Raw genomic sequence first — 20,230 nt, forward strand, 5'->3', positions numbered from 1 at the left:
CTCAGTAATACTAGAAAGGACGCAACGATTCATTAATTTACCTTTGGCTTTCTTCGACGAAAGCGTGAGACATCCATACAACATAAAGGGCCGTTTGGCTGCAGCTGAGGCCAATCACATATTTCAATACTGACATGCGGTAACAAATTATGTTGTTCTTTTTTTTTTCTTGCAGTGAGTATTCTGCTATGCAATCTGTGTTTTGGTCAAGTTCAGGGAAGGTTAATACAAACTATTTGTAACTTGTCATGCCAGAGGCTGAACGTGCGAGTCTAAAGAAAAATCACTTGTGTATCTACCCTCCTCCTAGCCACAAAGATCAGCGTGATTATGGGTATACTGCACCGATGCTCATTCAGTTTTATATCACATAAATGATGCACGACACCATCAGATGCCGTCCGTAGTTGGTTAACAGAATCCTATTACACAGTAAAAATTAACAACGCTTTCAGTTAAGAGTTGGACAGTGAAAAGACGACAAATGTTAACTGAGCAGCAGCGTAAGCCCAAAAGGACTTTGGGAGACCTCTGTAATACAAATAATGCTCTGAGGATTCTAGGGGCTGAATTCTTAATGGTTACATGAATTCCCTGCTTGCACCCACCACCACCCTAATGGCTGCCTTTGGTTTCCTCTAGCTCAGTTCTCTGTTATTAAGGACTGCAAGCTGCACAACTTATGCTGGTGTCTACAGAGCATTTGCACTCGGTTTATTTCCTCTTTGGGGTCACTGTATTAAAATAATTAATAGCATTTTCTAAGTAAAGTGAAGTGAAAGCACATTTACTACTAAGAGGAAATAGACACATCCAGTTGCTGGTCCGAGAGCAGGAGCAAAAGACAGGCTGAGTGGGAAGGAACAACCCCTCCAGAGTCATGGCAGAGAGATGCAGAAGCACCCTGTCCCTGAACACAGGCTCTGACTCAGCAGATGGTCAGGCAAAAATCGTGAGCTCTACACCACCTTCAATTCCCTGTGCAGACATCTTAACTGATTAACAGAATATTATAAACAACTCCAGTGAAGCAGCGAACACGTTCGCCAGGAGCTGCCTATTTAGCTACGCCCTAAAGCAGTAGCTCGGGCTGTGGTTAAGGTTACAGAAGAATAAAAGCCTGGACTGCAGTGAGGCAGCACCCTGTGCGTGCAGCTCTAGCGCACTACATAACACACGGTATTTCTGCCCTCATGCATTCAAGACCTGGGGCCAGATTCGGTGCCCCGTAAACTTCCTCACTGAGCTGCTGGACAGAAATCAGTTCTGTCTGCTGGCTTAGCAGGTCGCGCTGACGTTGGCCCTGCCCAAGGCCTGTGCTGTCTCCATCCTCAAGGGAACTCCAGTGCTTTGCCCCCTCTGAGCTGATCAGGACTTTCTACCCCCAGTGAAGGCGTGTCGGCTCTGCCCCTTCACAACAAGGGGAAACGTCAGCCTTTTCCTTTAGGAACAAATCCAAACTGCATTGCAACACACTTCTTACTTGAGCATTTCTTCTCGCAATCCAGGCCTGCTCTTCAACTTGTTCACGCCTGGCTTCCAAGATTCCAAATGCCTTTCCTGCTGCTCTGTCTCTTGAACCAACCATTTGTTGATTCAGGTGTCGTCTAGCAGATCCTTCTCGCCTCACAGAGGGTAGCACAAGGTTCTGACTTCAATCTCCTCAGGTTCCCTATTTCCACACAACCCCCTTTGACAATACTACGTGAAGGTCACCAAGTTGAATTGCACTGCTCCCCTGTAGCCTGTTACTACCGAACACAACGCAAACGCAGCATCGTACAGCCACGTCAGCCCTGCGACGCAGACTACAGCTTTGCTCTGAACACAGTCCTATTTGAGAACAAGCACCTTTAAAAAAGCCAACACATCCAAACAATTCTTTCAAAAATGCACTGTGCTGGGAAAAGAAGTTTCTTTTAGGAAAAAACAGATATGAGTGATTTCATCCTTAGAAGTCTAACAGAAGAGGCTCAGGGAATGATGTCAAAAGCTGTGATTTTCTTCAATTGACTTGGAAACTGCCGGCACCCAGCACATAATACTAGGAAACAGGTGACCTGTGTCTCAGTCTGAGAAATTTTGCAGAGGCAGAGAGGTATTGTTGAAGCATTCTTACGTTGTCATCAAAGCTAATAATCGGAGACATTTACTGTCCCTAAAATAATTCTGAGCTCACTAGAGACTGCCAAATAGAATTACCTAAAATCATATGGCAATTCATAGCATCTGCAGACACACAGTAAGCTGAACCCGAGACTGATTCATATACGCTAAATACTTTCCTCAGACTCACATTTAAACTAAAGTTGTCAGATATGAAGCTCACATTTGTAAGCTATGCTTTTGTTCCTGCTTCAATTTTTCCTTCTTAGCTAAAATACAAGTAATTAAACTCTGTTCTCTCCCACACCTCACAGTTCTTCACCGACAAAGCCAACAAAACTGAAGTGACTGTGCAAAAGGACTCAGCTGACTGGCACCAGAACATCCTTTCCTCTTGGACATGAGTACATCAATCAAATTAAGATGGGTAAGTGCTAATATTTCAGCTACAAATGCTTTTCATTTGTGGATCGTTACCAAACAGAATGCCACTATCCCCATGTTACTGGTGAGATAACTGAGACCCAGAGGCGATGCTGTAATTCACTGCATAAAAACAATTAATAGCACGAGACTACTAAACAAGCCTGTTCCTCTGCAGCTCTGCGTTTGCAAGCAGAAGAATCTGAAACACGGGATGTGGTGTGCCACATCAGCACTCAATACACCCAAATGGTTCATGAAACTAGAATTTATGAGAGCTTTAGCTGAAACACGATGGTGTCATTTTTGCAGACAATTCCGTTAGGTACGTACTTCAACCTTTCAGGGATTCTAAAGGACTAAACATTTATATATGTCTAAGTATTCTTGTACTTCATAAATCTATGATCCAAGATTTAACTACGTAATTGCACATAGCAAAGCAATTATAGTTGTTATAAAGTGCATGTTTAACAGAACAAGTTGCTGTCAGGAAAAGGCAGTTGCTTCATACAAGCGAAAAAAGCAGGAAAGCAGCCTCACTACTACGGTGCTCTGGTGTTTCATCAGGATACCTGTAAGGGTGGATAAAGTATTTTGTAACAAACAGGAGAGGATGCCATCAACTGACAAGTTATTCCTCTTACCTTTACTCTCACCGTGACAGTAGCAAGACCAGGAGGCATAGTGCCCTTGCTATCAAAGGCTTCCACAAGAAAGGTGAAGGTTGCTTCAGTGTCAGAGAATGATTCATAATCCAAGGACTTCAAAAGTGATAACTCGCCTGTGTACTTGTTCAGTGCAAAATACTGTAGTGCCTCCTGTGTCCGTATTCGATAGTTAACGTCGGAACCAAGATCAACATCCTTGGCCTAGAGCATGCCACACAGGGAAAAAAAGCATACTTAGAACCAAAAAAAACCCATTTTCACCAAAAAATCCCTATCAGATTTAAAGAATATTAAAAAAGCAAATTACTACAACTTTACTTTCATTATACTATTCTAATATTATTGGATGCACTTAACAATGTGCAAACACAAGAAAGGCAAATCCACCTCAGGCTGCAAAATCCAGAGACACCTGCCCCAGGAAACGAGCACAATATTCTGGGCAAGAGTCGCTGGTAGCTCAGAGTGTTTTTGTTCTCTTCTCTGGGCACCTGCTGTTGGCCACGGCCAGGGAGAGGATGCTGGGCTAAGCAGGTGTTTGACCTCACCACATACGGCAGCACAGATTTATTTCTTTCACACTAGCATTCAGACAAAGAATAATAATTTACGTCAGGAAAATGAGCATTATGCAATTGCTTTAGCTGCAATTTGACATGAGATTTATCTGCGGACGGGGTCAGAGAAAGCACTGTTCTTGTAGAAATTGTAGGACAGATTCTTCTCATTAAAGGATGCTGACCAAAAGATCAGGATAATATATATACTGCTTGCAAGAAAGGAATCTCTGCTGTCTTTAGAGATCTAACTCGTCCTTGAACAATTAACTCTCACTTGTCTGAGTATTTTTTATAGTCAGTGAAAAGAAGACAACATGTCCAGGTGTCCACTTTACTCCAGCTATCTTAGATGATGATCTTGGTTTTTGATGAATTGCTTCTGGAAGTAACTATTCATCTCCATCAACCAAAATGTGAGGTCAGACATCTAGGTTTGACTTAAATGTCTGGATCAGTTGAGATAAAGCTCTCTTTTTGCTAGTAATGTAAATAAGGAGAAGCAATATGGTGAGCTTTCAAAAACAAATCAAAAGCACTTAAAATGCGCAAAATGATTTTCCAAGAAATTACAATAGTAATGTAGGTTTTGTTATTTGCTTTTTAAATAATTGCTCTTATTTCCAGATGAACCTCAGAGCTTAAAAGTATTTTTCTGCACCTGTGTAAAGGTCATGCATTTTTCAGTCTGTTAAGTGTCATCACTTCCCTCACTCCAGTTTGAAATCTTATACTGCAGTCTCATTGGCAGCTTAAATAAGACTATGCTCGCTATTGCAAAACATATACAAAACATCTCCTTCACTCCATAATGCTTTCTTACCTCTATTTGCAGAAAGACAGTGCCTGGTGGTAGATTTTCTGGCACGGAGACAGTGTAGGAAGCATTAGTAAAAACAGGGCTGTTGTCATCAATATCCAGCACCTTGATTGCTAAAGTCAGCGTTGAACGGCGAGGGTCCACAGCTCCGTCTGTCGCTTCCACAGTAAGTTCATAATAGTCCCTTGCTTCTCTGTTCAGTTTAACTGCTGTATAAATACTACCGTTTGATGTGATTCGGAAAAGATTATTGAAGTTTGCCAGACTGTAGTGAACTTGACCATTGACACCAGCATCTGGGTCTGTAGCCTAAAGAAAGAAAAAAGAACCACCTTAAAAGCAAGGAGCATACCTCCATGAAAGTAGTAAGGTAAGCTACGGTAACAGCCTCCAGAGTACTAACTACTAACGCATTTCTTATTTACAGGAGCTTGTCTCCCTCTGATACTTTTCCCACAGAAACCGATCTCTTAATTTGCAGCGACAAAAGGTAGGTTTACTGGAACCAAACTGGAATTCAGGGGAAAATACGCATTGAAGTGTTCAGCCCTGGACAACTGTGCATGTATGTGTTTCAAGTCAGGCCCTCAGATAGTTCTAATGCTAAAGTATCTTCAGAGATAGGTGGTTTCTAGGGGAATTCTTGTTTTATTTAGGTGTTTCATTGCTGCTCAAATCATGACGGAGTGTCTGCTTAGGTAAAAGATGGATACAGTCAGCAGATAGCTGATATGGACACATCAGTTAGAAATTTTCATTTCACTTAACATTTTTGTTACATTTAGTGGTATTTCGACCATCGCTCTCTGAAGAACTATTGAACTTTCTATAGTTTATCGTGTTCCTCAAAACCAAATGTTTCACGTTTTATCCTTATTCTCCTATACTCAGAAGAGCAGATAAAACTACTGAGATTTTGTTCAGTTGGTCTCAAATTTCAGTATCAGCCAAACAATTCTTGCTGTTACATAACTGTCCTTACAGGGATAGACAAAATCTGTGTTTTGCCTGTTTTGCCAGGTTCTCAAACTCATCTGAATGCTGGCCTGTTATTTTTCCTCCTCTTAATTAAATTATGGCATGATGAATACTATGATGTAAATTAAACAAAGGGCATCCTGTGAGCAAGGTATATTTGCTTATTTGACTTTTTAAAGTGAGGCCACAGACATCTGGGAAGACCATAAGAGATTTTCCTGGTTTTGCCGTCAGAACAATTGTCACAGCGTTTCCATGAATGTTCAATTCCAGTGAAGGTACTCATTGTAAGACTTTGCGATGAAACAATTTATCTTCCTAGAAATCAATTAAAAGTTAATTAAAATTTTTGGTAAGAAAAATTCCACTGTGCCTTTCCCCTGCATTACACCAATACCTAAAGTACTACTACCACTGGAAGAATCGAACAGGTAATATTTATTTAAGACCAATTTGGAAGTATGTTTTTGAATAGATAAACATATTTCTTAGGAAAGTAAATTAAAATTACTTTCAAATATATGGCAGGCTTTGCAATTTGGTTTCCAAAAACATGACTGCATGTTATAAACTCATTTGTGTACATCCCTGGGCATAAACATCTTTTCCACATTCTGCAGGACTGATCTGCTTCCATGCAGAGTAGCAGGCAAATCAACATTATTAAATCCAATTAAACTAATCGTTACAGTATATAACACCGGTGAGAAGTCAGCCAAGCATTAGCTCTGTGCATTTTTACGTGTCTTGGGCGTATGCTTCCACAGCATGGAACAAATTCAAATTTTGAAAGGATGTTCTGACCTCAAACAAGTTTGCTGTACTTTGTCCCCTAAAATTTCTACTACACGGACTCTCTGATTAAAATAAACAAATAAATAAATCAGCTTTTGTCTAAGCTTTCTTCTCTATCTGTGGCTTTACACCACAGATGACTACTGTCTGTTTACAAAGCCACCACACCCCACTGCTCAGTGGAAAAATCGCAAAAAAATGGGTAAAAATGGGCAACCAACTCACCGACAGGTGGCCTTGCGACCCCAAGTGATCTGGAAATGCCAAAACATCATACGCGGTGGCTGCTGAGCCCATGTGGGGGCTGCCTTCTCCTGCCCAGACCCCCTTATGGCGCAGCAAAGGGTGTTTCACAGCCCAGAGCAGCCCTTCCTCGCTCCCTCGCCTTTCCCTGTCGCAGCCGGGTCCCTGCACAGGCTGCAGGGCACCCAAAGCTCCTCATCCTCCTCAGTGCTCGCAGGGCTGCTCCTCACTGCCCGGAAGAGTTTTGCCCTTTCTTTCTTCTGTCTCCTGGAGGCCCCAGAGCAGCTGCCGAGGGGCTGAGCTGTGCCTGTGGGGCCTCGGGAACAGCCTCTCCCCACAGAGTCCCCAGCCCCGCTGCCAGCCCCGGGCAGAGGCACCCCGTACACCTAGCTACGCGTTTGAAATGGAAGTGCATGTTGTCAAACAATCGAAACAGCTTTTATTGCGATAAAAGCTTCAAGAAAATGCAATTATTTTACCTAACTGGATTCCTTTTGCAAGATCTCCATCAATTAACATTTTATCACTATGAACTTGAAAAGAGGTAACATACTCCTCAGGCATACGAAAGTAAAGAGTTTAATGTGTTTTCTAAAACAATCCTACCTCAAGGGGATACAAAATTAACTTTTCTCACATGGGAATCATTTCACAGAGCCTCTCGGAGTCTATGGGCAGCAGCTCCATGGAGAAGCCCTCGCTGGTGGCACAACTACTGCCTTTCCCTGTTTGCAGCTATTGCTCTGTATCAAAACGGAGGACTTGGAGCCATCCCAGGTTCATGCCCCCAGCAGGTACAAGCTGCAGTACACATATCACAAGCCTTGGCTGGAAGGTAAGGGAGGAGGACAAGGAGGTCTGTACAACGACAAGCCAGGCTTTCCAAAAGCCCTGCTTCAAAACTCAGCCCTGCTTGAACTTACCACTACCCTTAAAACGCAAACCATCAGCATCCCAATAAATCTGATACCATTTGCTCATTATCAGTGCTGAGCTCAATTACTGGTGTACACAGTTACCAGAGGTGGAGAGAAGCAAGCAAACATTTCATTTCTATATTGCCTGAGTCCCAAGGCAAATCCCAAAGACAAACCCAAGGAGATCACGGCAGGACTAGAAAGGGGATAGCACATTCCTGGGCCCAGTGTTTGCAACCACAACTCATCCTCACTGATTTGCACATAAAAAGCATGGTAAGAGTCTTGAAGCTTTGGTTGGGAAAGTGCCTTCAGATGATAGTAGATCTTAAAAGGAGCTACAGATCTCTTTACAGCCAGAAATCTCTTCACAGCCTTGCAGATGTTGCTCATGGAAGAAATGTGGGCTTTGTAGAGGCAGTAGAAACAGCAGGCGTGATTGCTGTAGGCAACACAGCCCTCAAAGGCCACAGGGAAGATGGAAACCATAGAAACCGAGAACAAACAAAAGAAAACCTCAAAGGAAACCAAGAGGAGGGAACCAGCAAGAAGAGGGAAAATTCAAAAGTAACGGAAAAGATCCCAAGGCGCAACAGCAGTGTCACTGCATCTCAAACACTGGAGTGGGGAATGTCCTCCAGCACCACTAGTGGCTGAAAGGACAGGAGAGACAGAGCTGCACTCACTGCTTCTGCCAGCTCTACCGCACAATACTACAGGTAGGAGAGGACTTGCATATGACAAGCCACTAGATATGAGTAAGGAGGAAAAATTACTCACCTGCATGAGCCGCATAATCAGAACCAGATTAGCACTCATAGGAGAAGAGAGCTGTTGAGGGTGTTGTGTGTCCTCTCATCACGTCCCTTGATTTCACTCCCCAGGGATCATCTGCTCTACAACTAATCTCGGAGGCATAAGCCTTCAGCCAGCCAGTCAGCCCAGAGCCATCTCCGACCACAGCAACAATCAGGCTGGCTTGCTTGGACTGAGTTTGGGGGTCCTGGGATTATGACATTCCTTATGAGCTTGCGCATAGAGACTTTACGGGCATGAATTGAGCTTTTGTGAGCAAAACTGGCCGTGTCAGCCTTTACAAAAATAGACACAGAGTACCTGTTTAAATTCTGAAGCTGAAGCACAGTGCACTACAAATACATAGATTCAGATCCTAAGGTTTTGACTCTGCCATCTGCTCCTGCCTTTTCTAGTCAGCGCTTTCTTCAGTTGCTCCCAAAATCTATCTGCTAGGAAGTATGAAAGGATATTGGCTCCGGCAAGCAGTTTGCTTGGCAATAACAATGAAATACAAATCACTGATATTATTTTTCTCTGGGTCACACCAACATTCTTAATAATTTCTTATATTAGTTAAAGTCCATTAGGAGAAAAAGATCAAGGTAAACACTGAGCACAAAACTGGCCAGATTTCCTTCCATTCCCCAGAGCGCAGTCTCCATCTCACCCTAGCCTCAAATCCCTGCACGTCTGATCTTGCGTGTATGTGTAGGATACGTGCAGAACACATTTCCCCTGCCATAATAAGCAAAAGCTGTCAAAGACAATCACTCAGGCTTCCCCCGCCACAGCGGGCTGTCATGACCAGACAGCTGCAGAAAAAACAGGCCCATTTCTGTATTATTTTGCTGCTAGAGGACTTGTCGGTGTTGTTGCATCCAGTCCTAACCCAAGTCCTTCTTCCCTCATCCCCGCAGCTGTCAAAGGGAAGGACAGTCCCAGTTCAGGTGCCTGGAGAGGCAGAGCCAGGTAAGAAGTAAGAGAGCGACGGAGCCTGAGGAGCTTTCAGCCACCCCGCGAGAGCTACTGCAGCACCCGAGTTCCCACCCACCACGTTACTCCCAAAACCTGCCAACACGCTCCGGTGTTCCAAGACCTGCAATCACATGCAACACACGTGGTAAATACAGATAGCAAACTAAGCTGATTTTGCTGTTATGGGTAAAAGCAAAATTGGGAGCTACTCTTCTGCACGCTCAGAGTTTTTCCGTTGCTGTTACTGAAACTGGTTCGAGCTACCCCACAGGCAAATTTACTACACCTGTGTTACACAACTTAGGAGCTCATAAATTCAATTAAGTCAATGTGGCCTAACCGAAAGGGATTTTCTCAGGATAAAGCAGCCTGCTTTACACAGCTCTAAGGTAATTTATTTTCTTTAAACTGAGAGCATCTGTGGGAGTATATATTAGACTTTAAAAAAGAAACAAAACAATCCCTTGCCAGCTGGTGCCTCTTGCCAATGCTGCAAGAGATGCAGGAAGAGGAGATGCATGTCTCCACCTCTCCCATCCCATGATGTTTATTCAGAATCAGGAAAAGCACGTTCCCTCTAGAAAGCGTCTGGCACCTGCTGCTGTTATTCTAGAAACTCCTCAGATGCACCTACCTATCCCACCTCCACCTCTCATGAGGCTAGCCTGTAAACATACTACGTGATAAAACAAGTCTGCAAACCTAGAAATCTAAATGAGTCATTACTTTATTTCCCCTCAAAATACATCCCACATTTACCAGACATGCCATATCTGCAGGGTGATAACCTGTATCTGTTTTGGTAAGTATCAGTTTGCATTAGCAACTATGCCTCACCATTACTAAGAAACTCTCATGAATATAAAGCAACAGTGTTTCAGAGTAACAAATTACCTTCCTCCATATCAAACAGCTTGAAAACACAATTCTGGGAGATCTGAATTACCAAAATATCTCTCAAAGGATCATTAACTCTGAAATATAATGACAAGTGCTTAAATGTCAACAATATTAATTATACCATTATAATTCTTTTCAAAAGAAACCTCCTACTAACATGCACAACTCTTGCTCACAACGGGTAACAGGATTTAGACAGGTTAATTGAGGATTTATGTTCAGATTGCTGAAGCTGGAAAACAGCAAAATAAAGCAGCATGCTGTTATTCCTGCTTGTCTGTAAAGCAGTGGCCGAAACGACACGTATCCTCTTGTCAGAGCTGCAAGTTGAAATGCTTCTTAGGGACCGCTTTCCCACCAGCCCAACTTCCTCCAGATTTAATTTTCCTGCAGGTCTTCTTCAGGGACATAAGTTCCCCATGATCCCTAACCAGCCCAACCGGTGCAAACGCTGCAGCTCGAAGAAGGCATGGCACATTGTGCTGGAGGGCACAAAGGATACTCTTGGTGAGAGATGGTTATTGTTTTCATGGATGATAACACGATTTTTTTACTACTATTATGGGTTTAACGGGTTTATTATTATGGATTTAAAAGACTCCCAAGTCCCTCAGTTGTGCGAAATAGCAAATCAAGTGTGGGTGGGAGTGCTAAATTGGACTTTGCACTTGTTTTTCAGGGAGATTATTGTTTATGCTTACAGAACAAAATTAACACCTCCCAGATGTATTAAGAGGCCACAGATACATGAAGTGCTTCTGACCTCTTCATATTTATTTTAAAAGATTTTAAGGAGGGAAAATCAGTCTTCCATAAAAGTTTGGAATTTTCCTTCTTCCTTGAATTTCGGAAAGGCTTTTCCTCTCTTGCATTTCTTTTGGCTGCTTTTACATGGTCCTTTTGTTTCCATATTTCATTCATTACGTGATCTAAACAAAGGAGAAGATTAGACCTTCTTCCCTAAATTTCGGAAAGGCTTTTCCTCTCCTGCATTTTTTTTTTGTCTGCTTTTACATGGTCCTTTTGTTTCCATATTTCATTCATTACGTGATCTAAACAAAGGAGAAGATTAGAAGGTACCAACAATTTAGAAAGATTTCTGTCAGCCAGACTCAAAATAATATCAAAAGAAGCACGGAAACAAGGAAATACTTCTGTCCTCCCAGTGTTGTCAGCAGTTTCACACACAGTTTTCTCTTGCTTCGTGCAGTTAGATTAATGAATCATGCTCCTAAATATCCATGGCGTCATTCTACGCCCATTAAAGATAGCTGTGATACCCACTTGCAGCCTCAAACCCCACTGCAAAACTTCCTATAAAACTGACATTTAAATTACATTATTCATATAAAGGGAAAAATAACCCCACCTACTTTACAGACTTTCAGGATTAGAGGACTGAAGGTTTTGTACAAGTTAAAACTCAGAAGTGACACAATGCTTTTATTCTGTGTTCACGCTCAAGCAAAAGCGTGCACAAGGCTTTTTAACTTACTTGATGCTGCTCTATAATTTCCAACATGCAGAGGCTTAGTTACAATGCGTGATTAAGCTTTAATGTTCTGAATTACTGGTCTGTGCAAAATGACTTGATGAAGAAAGATGATATAAAGACTATAAAATAGGCCACTGTAATATCAGGGAGAAAATTCCGTGACCTATCTGGCTGGGGCAGTGCAATGGGATGCTGCTGGTCTCAAAAAACGGCAAGGGGAAACCAGAAACTCAGAGGCAGCACCCTAAAATTTTGGGTCTCTTGAAATTTCAAGGCAACTCCTGCTTCTTTCAGAGAACAAACTACTTGCCTTACACACGCACGCTTTTGAAAAACACTACAGGTTTTGTGTACATCCTCCCAAAACTTTTCAAAAGAAAATGTATCTTATTGAACTAAAACATCATACCAGCTTATTATTTTCCTTGAATATTTTCTTAGAGTGAAGGCAACACATGGTAAGTTTTCTAACACTGACGTATTTTAGCCATCATAGAAGAAAGGACAACCTTTGATAATTACTTTCATAATTCCAGTGCATCTGCAGGGTTAGTTCAGACACCAATTGAATATGATTCTAAATAAAACTAAACAGTAAGAACAGTTAAACACTACGAGCAAATATAAATTAAAGTAAACAAGAATTGTAAAGCTCAAGGGTACAAACCCGTGATTTAATGGATTGGTCAACCTCCTACAAAAGTTAATCATATTGTGACACTTAAAAATAGACAAGCTTTCTTCAGTCTGGCATCCGACCAAGTCTTAAACGTAGAGACTTGCATTGCCTGTTTTTACTTGAAAGATTATTAGAAATTTTGCTTTTATGACGAGTGTTGGCAATGATTTATGATGAGTACTGGCAACGATAAGATCAAGCAGTTCAGAGACTAAACCAATGAATATACATACTAGCAAAAATAAAACCCAAAGCCTTCCAGATCACTCATGAAATACATTGTTTACAATTTCCAAATTTAGTGGGCTCCCAAACATTCCTCTAATACCTTAATCCATTTCATAGTCATTTTTGTCATTTCTCTAGACTGATGGCTTTCCTCATAAGCCACCTAATTAGAGAACATCAGAATTAGAGTCTGAACTGCAATACAATAGCCAACATTCAGGTTTGAAATTATTTATCTCACCAGTCAGACTCTTAAAAAACACTCTTAGTTGCATTCTGCTCTTTTCCTGTTCACATGGGAATACTAAACACTGACAAAGTGTCAAAGGCAGAAGATCAGAGTCCTCCTCAGACAGTGGCTATTGAAGAAGAAAACTTAACCCTCATGATCCCTCAGCTTTATACTAAATATGATGAATATGGAATGAAATAACTCTTGTTCACTACCTGTCCTGTCTGTTCCTCCCCGGAGGTGCAACCTTTCATCTCCTTGAGACCCCAGCACCCCCAGCGTGGCACACAAGAGCCCCTGGTCACTATAGGAGCAAGTACCAGCAAAAGCCTTTCTGCATCCCAGTGCCTGGCAGTAACTACAACCATCAGGTGTCACCACTTCTAGTGGCAGACACTGCAAAAACACGCTGCTAAGCTCAGAAAGCGCAGCCTCTCGGAAGAGATTGAGCTGAAAAGTAGAATCACTGAACAGAATTAGTTCTGTTTAGCTCAAACTAGGAGAGCAGGCCCAATATACACCATTCTAACTTGTAAGCTCAGGAAAACCAGATATTCTTATCCTAGTGACAGAAATCTGAACAGCCAAATTAAACAGAATCAGCCTCAAAATACTACATGGGCATGTATTAGAGACATGAAACCACTGATTCAAAGGATTTAGTATGGCATCAGGCTTAAATAGATAAACCACACTGAGATACAAAGCATCAGACAGACAAAAATAAGAATTCCTTTCATACAAAAATACCTGGACTCTCAACAATCATCAGGAAAGTGGCTGAAATGCTTCTCTGATAGTAAGTACCAAAATTTCCACCACGTTAAAGCACAAAGGTTATTACTCTGAAGACCAAAACGTGCATTTTAAACAAATATAGTATGAGAAACAGGAAAGACAAGTGTGCGGCTCTTCAAATCAATTTACTTTACAAAGTCACTCCATTTACCCCATGGAACAAGTGTCAAGGAGCTTTTTTTAAACCTATTTGATTTGCACCTCAACCTCACCTAAGTTCAAGGCACCACGATAAAGCAGAGGGAGCGCAGCTGCATCCACACGCTGGGAAATGCCCTCCAGGAATTGCACTACCCCTTAGGGTGATAGCAGAAAGAAGCTAATACTGCCCAGCACTGTTGGTCCAAGATGGAAAAAAAATGCACCAATGTATGCAGCTATTTCTTCTCATGCTACAGGTTTGGGTTTGAAATCTTGGAATCTTGTCTTAAGAGGCTGAAGGAATTTGTTTATTAAGGAACAGATGAAAATCCAACTAGAAGCACATAGGATGACTTCAGCAACAGTTGTAATTTCTTTTCACTGTCTAAGTAGAGATGCAGCCTTTAATAATTATTGTGATAGCTATTTATAAAATCTGAGAGACTATAAGTGGAAAGAAAGATAAAATTAAGTTACAATATACAGCGAACATTGTTCACAGAAGTTACAATTTTCTGCATTTCTCATTCTTCTTATGTATCCTCCCCCAAGTCAGAAAGAAGATATTGCCCAAGACTTAATTTTGAGGAAAGCAAGGAATATACCATTTAGCTTAAACCAAAAAGCCCAGCGCCTCTTCTGCACGCAACTCGAAAAGCAGGGATCAGCCAAGGTGACATGAGCCTGCCCCACCAGGCACACACAAAAGATTAAAGGCAGACTCTGCAGATGCAGTGATTCAGAGAAGCTACAATTCTTCCAGCCTGATCAGGCTGACCAAAACTGACACGGGCTGGGCAAGAAGCAAGAATAAAAGCACTTGCAACGGGACTTGAGCTCATCCACAGCCTGCTGAAAATACTCTCCCCTCTGCAAGTCTAGTCTGAGATGGAACTAGGGAAGTCTTTACGTCACCAGCATCTCCATGAGGATGTTAAGGGCACTGGTGCTGAAAGCCTTACTAAAGGGCTTGCTGACCTACCATGTAGACAACTTGCTGAATAAGCGTGCAAGGAAATGGTACCAGGAAGCTCCCATCAAAACGACCTTGTGATGATGCAATCACCTGTAAGAAACTACATGGAAGTTACAGAAAGGAGCACAAACAGAAGCTCAAGAAAAACAGCTTAAGAGCTCTTTTGCACTGGAAAAGTCAGACCCCGTTTCAATGCACACAGACATGGTGGCAGTCAGACCACTCAAGGGTAACAGATACACCTGAGATACAGATGGACATTTTGCAACCAGATACAAAGCTCTGAATCTGCCATGTTACAGTTCTCCAATTTTAGAGCCTGTTAGTTTTCTACTTTAAAATCCTAGCTGCTCATACTGTTCTTATGACACCAAATTGATCTGCTGGAGGGTAGGGAGGCTCTGCAGAGGGATCTGGACAGGCTGGAGTGATGGGCTGAGGCCAATTGTATGAGCTTCAACAAGGCCAAATGCCAGGTCCTGCACTTTGGCCACACCAACCCCCGGCAGCGCTACAGGCTTGGGGAGAAGTGGCTGGAGAGCTGCCAGGAAGAGCGACCTGGGGCTGTTGGTGGACAGCCAGCTGAACATGAGGCAGCAGGGTGCCCAGGGGGACAAGAAGGCCAACGGCATCCTGGCCTGGGTCAAAATCAGCGTGTCTAGCAGGAGTAGGGAAGTGATTGTGTCCCAGTATTCGCCACTGGTGAGGCCACAGCTTGAGTCCCATGTTCAGTTTTGAGTGTCGCAGTATAGGAAAGACATCGAGGTGCTGGAGCGGGTGCACAGAAGAGCAACAAAGCTGACAAGGAGTCTTGAGAACATGTCCTGTGAGGAGAGGCTGAGGGAGCTGGGACTGTTTAGTCTGGAGAACAGGAGGCTGAGGGGAGACTTCATTACTCTCTACAGCTACCTGAAAGGAGGTTGTAGTGAGGTGGGGGTCCGTTTCTTCTCCCAAGTTTTTAGCGACACGACAAGAGGAAATGGGCTCAAGTTGCACCAGGGGAGGCTCAGACTGGGTATAAGGAAAAATTTCTTTAGGGTGAAGCATTGGAACAGGCTGCCCAGGGAAGTTGTGGAGTCACCATCCCTCAAGGTGCTCAGAAAACGTGTAGACATGGCACTTTGAGACATAGTTTAGTGGTCACGGCAGTGTCAGGTTGACAGTTGGACTTGATGATCTTTGAGGTGTTTTCCTACCTTGATAATTCTACGATCCTTACATCTGTTAGACAAATTCCAAATACACCGTTAGTTACTACTGTATTACGCAGTGAGTAGTAGTCATGGACTCACCCTGGGTATCTGAGATTTATTTCAGAGGCTGTGATTTTACTGTTCACCAAAGGCTTAATTCCTTGCCATCATAGACTGCCTTCTCCTGCCAATATATCTCCATTTTTTTCTGGTCCTGTCCTTTTCCCTCTAATTTTCCTACAAGTTTGTCTAAAGGTACAGAGAGCTGAGAATTTAATTTCAGAAACTGGCATTTTAAAACAGGTAAGCATAATCTACAGTGCAGGCTGTGGGATATCATATCTCGGTCTATGAGCATTCTATGCTGAAAAAAAGAGAAGCTTGTAAGAATTCACTGATAATCACAGACAGTAAGCTCTGTTAGGAAATTCATATCATAATTACATTTCATTAGATTTGAAAGGCGGCGGTTTGCTTCTCTACACAACACATTTAAAATACTTCTATACCATTAAAGGAAAACGTTCAGAATCCCTAGACTGGTGCTATACAAGCTGTCTCTGTCTCACTTGTCTTACAGTTTCACCTTGCTTTTTTCTTTAGTGGACAGATGCTATTGTATACATACCACAGGTATGAATTTACATTTATCACATAAATAGAAAAGCAAAACAATTCCATTATACTGTACAATCAAAGAAAGTCCTTCAAAGCTCACTTTTCCAACAGGTAGAATAGCTCCATCCTAAAGAGTAACTTACTTTCTTTAAGCATTTCTTTTCTCATTTAGAAAAAGAAGCAGAAGACAGAGGTATCAGCCACACTGTTTACAAAATGCTTTCATTGTTGTAGCTTATTTATACTGTCTCCACCTTAGGGAAGGTTGGTTCACCCACTGCCATGTAAATCTTAATCCATATTTCCCTTCTCATTTCCTTTCATGTTGCTATCTTCCCCCCATACCAACATGTTCATGTTGGACATTTCAAACAGTGCTGACCAGTGACACAAAAACATGCCCACAATAAACAAATGATGGGTGTATGTGGAGGAATCTGGGTAAATACAGCAAACAGACGAATAAAAATCTCCAACAAGTGATTTGTTTCCTCTCCTGGGCCCCATCCGGTTAACAGCTTCTTATTTACCCACAGACTATTTCTGTAACAAACCACTCCAGACTGTCTTTTGCTGAACAAGAACGTCAACTTGTGTGCAGATTTTGCAGTTGATACATTGATCTCCACCTAAATTTCATCCCCCCTTTTTTACCTACAATGCACGTGGTATTGATAAATATTACATTGTACAATGCAAATCATTCAGACGTCCTATTTTAAGCAGGACCTGAACTGTTTCAGACTGCAACAGACAATAAGGTGCCCGAATTGCATTTTTGAGCTTCCCATCTGAAGCTTTTTGTTTCCTGTTTGTCCTTTGTAGAGAAGTTCATGCAGCAATTCTCTTCCTGTCTTGCTGGGCGATCCCCATGATCAGACCCGAAAGAACAGCATGGAATTAATACACCTCCGACTGCCCCAATTTAGACAACACTGTGTCAAGTAAAAGAGATTTGAAATACATCCGCTACACTTCCAGCCTTATCCCTTTCCAGCTTTTGCTGTTTTAATCTTCAGTCTGCTCCTCGAATTCCTACAGGCAGCACTCCTACCCCAGTGCCTTCGGGAACCCCAACTGGCAGACAAAGAGTCATCCGAGTGGCGGAGAGTGAATCCTGTCCCCTGCCAGTAACGAGCCACAAGAGGGAATCTTTGACAGAAAATCTTTCGTTGCCCTTGCTCTACGTCTCTTTGGGAGACAAATTTCCAAACACTACCTAGCAGGAACCCCTTTTTAACTCCAACTTTCCCACTCAAAACAAAGTAGAGCACAGAAATCTCTTGTCGCTGGTAGGAGTTATTCCTGTGAGTGTTTCAGCAATATGTTTTATATCCTAAATTGCTTATAACTATATCTCTATTTAGGTGAGAGGGAAAAAAAGAAGAGTGAGAATGCAACTCTTCACTTGTTTAGAATAAATGAGCAAACAAAGAACATGGAATCTTGCAGGCTCAGGAGAGGAAATAAAGAGAAAGCTCCAACAGAAAGTCAAGAATGGGAAAAACTTTTCAATAGCTTTTATTGCAATCTAGACTATTTCTAACATTTTAATATAGGTAACAATAAATCTGTTAGAGCTTTGCTTTTCTGCTTATTGACATCACAGAACATATCTCCAGCATCACTACTGTGTCAACTGGCAATTATAAAAAAAAAAAGTTACTGCTCCTAGTAACCAAACCATGTGATAATTGATTTTGGCGGATCTCGCATGAATAAAATAATGGATTTCACTGTAAACTAGATTCAAATAGTAAGTGGCTTAGAAAGAAAATTACTTCAGTTGAGAGGGGCCTCTGGAAGTTGGCTGGTCACTCCTTCAGCATCTAGGTCACTGCTTACATCTTATTTCCTTACACAGACACTTATCTTCTGCAGTAGCGCTTTCCTCTCCCAAACTGACCCTGAGCTCAGGCAGCTGAAGATCCTGCTACCAAACCTTCGCAGCCAAACCACCTGAGGCATCCCGGCACCTGAGCACCTTTTCCATATCCTCCACTACTAGGTCCTCTGCCTCGACGAGTGGCAGGGCCCGTATCTCTTCTGTTTCTCCCCACGCAGAATGGGAAGCCAACACTCAAAAGGAAAATGGACACCATGAAACCTGTTTTTTTATGTTTTCCAAATCATCTATATTGCTGCTTACTCTGGCAGATTTCAGGTTTCTGTCTGAAATGAATATAGTAAAAGACATCCTGCTGAAAAGCAGGCTGGCTAGTCAGCGGCTTAATTCTTGGTGTTGAAAACTCTGGACACAATAAGGGTTACCTACTGTTACCAGGCTATTTTCATTTAAAATAAGCCTTTATATTTTAATCACATTACAAATTCTGTACAAAATGTATTCATGTAGAAACCTCTTCCATATGTACTGTAGTTCTAACCTACTGTGAAGCACAACACAGCAAAAGCTATTTCAGTTTTTCAAGACAAATATTCTCAAACAACATAGCTACACCTAAATGTTCATCACCATTATTTCGATAATCTCACTGAAGCAAGCAAAAAAATTCTGAATGCCCGAATCACTCTCTTCTATATTATCTATTTGCATTTGGGAATAGGAAACAGTAGAAACTACATTCAGGCTTTGTGTTATAAAGGGAAAGCTTTTTTCATCCATAGACTGGAAATGAGGACTGGTGTTAAACATGATAATAAATGATATAACCAGTTCCTGTGATTCCATGACTGGGAATAAGCTATCACAAGAGTTCATTAAATATTTTCATTTCATCAGAAATTAGAAATGATACTAATTTATAAAATAGAGATGTTCTGTTGCAATAACTTGTTTTATTTTATAGTTCCACCTAAGCTAAAAATAGACCAAATGTAGTGTTTGAGAAGATTATTGCACCTTGAGGGCACCCAGCAAAAGACAAAATGGATTTTAAAGATATTTGGTACTGATTTGAAATATCACGTTTGCACCTTTTAGGATGCAAAATGAACAACAGCCACATAAGATGAACACAAAGACAAAACCCAACGCATTAGCTTATTGATTTACGGAAACCGATTTAATGGCAGGGATTCCAATTTCTGTAAATCTGAGGCTTCCAAACAGCGTTTGACATGGCTGATAGTTCAGTCCAGCATAAAAAAACTAAGCTTTACCTTCATCAGTGCTGACCAAAGTTACTTCCCTTGAAAATTGCATCCGAGCTTCAACAATTTCAGAGCAGTGCCCACCTTTAATAATACCAGGTGACAGAGCAAAGCACGGCACAGACAAATGCAGAACCACTTCAGTCTAAGGACAAATGAAACCGTAGCGAAGGTGTCTACAGAACTCCAAGTACAACATGAAGGGAATTAAACTTTGTGAATAAGCAACATAAATTGGAAGAAAACACAAACCTGTCCCAAAGAAGCATCAATTTATAAACACCAGAAAACAGCTGAAGTTTGCTCAGAAAGAACACAAAATCAACAACCAAGTATAGCAGACATGGAACACTGATGGATTTCTTACTGAATAATACAAATTTGGAAGGAAACATATATATATAAATTTGGTTAGTATGGCTATATGCTGCCCAATGTGGTTACCACGCTACTCAAAGCATCCTATTCTTTCTGAAGGTACTGCTAACACAGCAGTTCAGGAACTCTCATTCTCTACTGATATGGTTGCTACTGCAAAGAAAGGCAGATTTTTGCCTAAATTACTGAAAAACC

General features: G+C 41.7%; 1 protein-coding gene across 1 annotated transcript in view; it reads right to left on the reverse strand.

Annotated features, from left to right (window-relative positions):
* The window catches only part of LOC104276526 (protocadherin-15), a gene marked incomplete at both ends in the record, with an annotated part of 107,661 nt that overhangs the window by 60,052 nt on the left and 27,379 nt on the right, over nucleotides 1-20,230 (reverse strand). Inside the window, 2 exons of the mRNA XM_009872888.1 lie at nucleotides 3,177-3,401; nucleotides 4,581-4,886. Coding sequence (XP_009871190.1) covers nucleotides 3,177-3,401; nucleotides 4,581-4,886 — 531 coding nt within the window. The remainder of the gene's footprint in view (nucleotides 1-3,176; nucleotides 3,402-4,580; nucleotides 4,887-20,230) is intronic.

Source organism: Apaloderma vittatum, unplaced genomic scaffold, assembly GCF_000703405.1.
Source record: "Apaloderma vittatum isolate BGI_N311 unplaced genomic scaffold, ASM70340v1 scaffold237, whole genome shotgun sequence".
NCBI lineage: Eukaryota > Metazoa > Chordata > Aves > Trogoniformes > Trogonidae > Apaloderma > Apaloderma vittatum.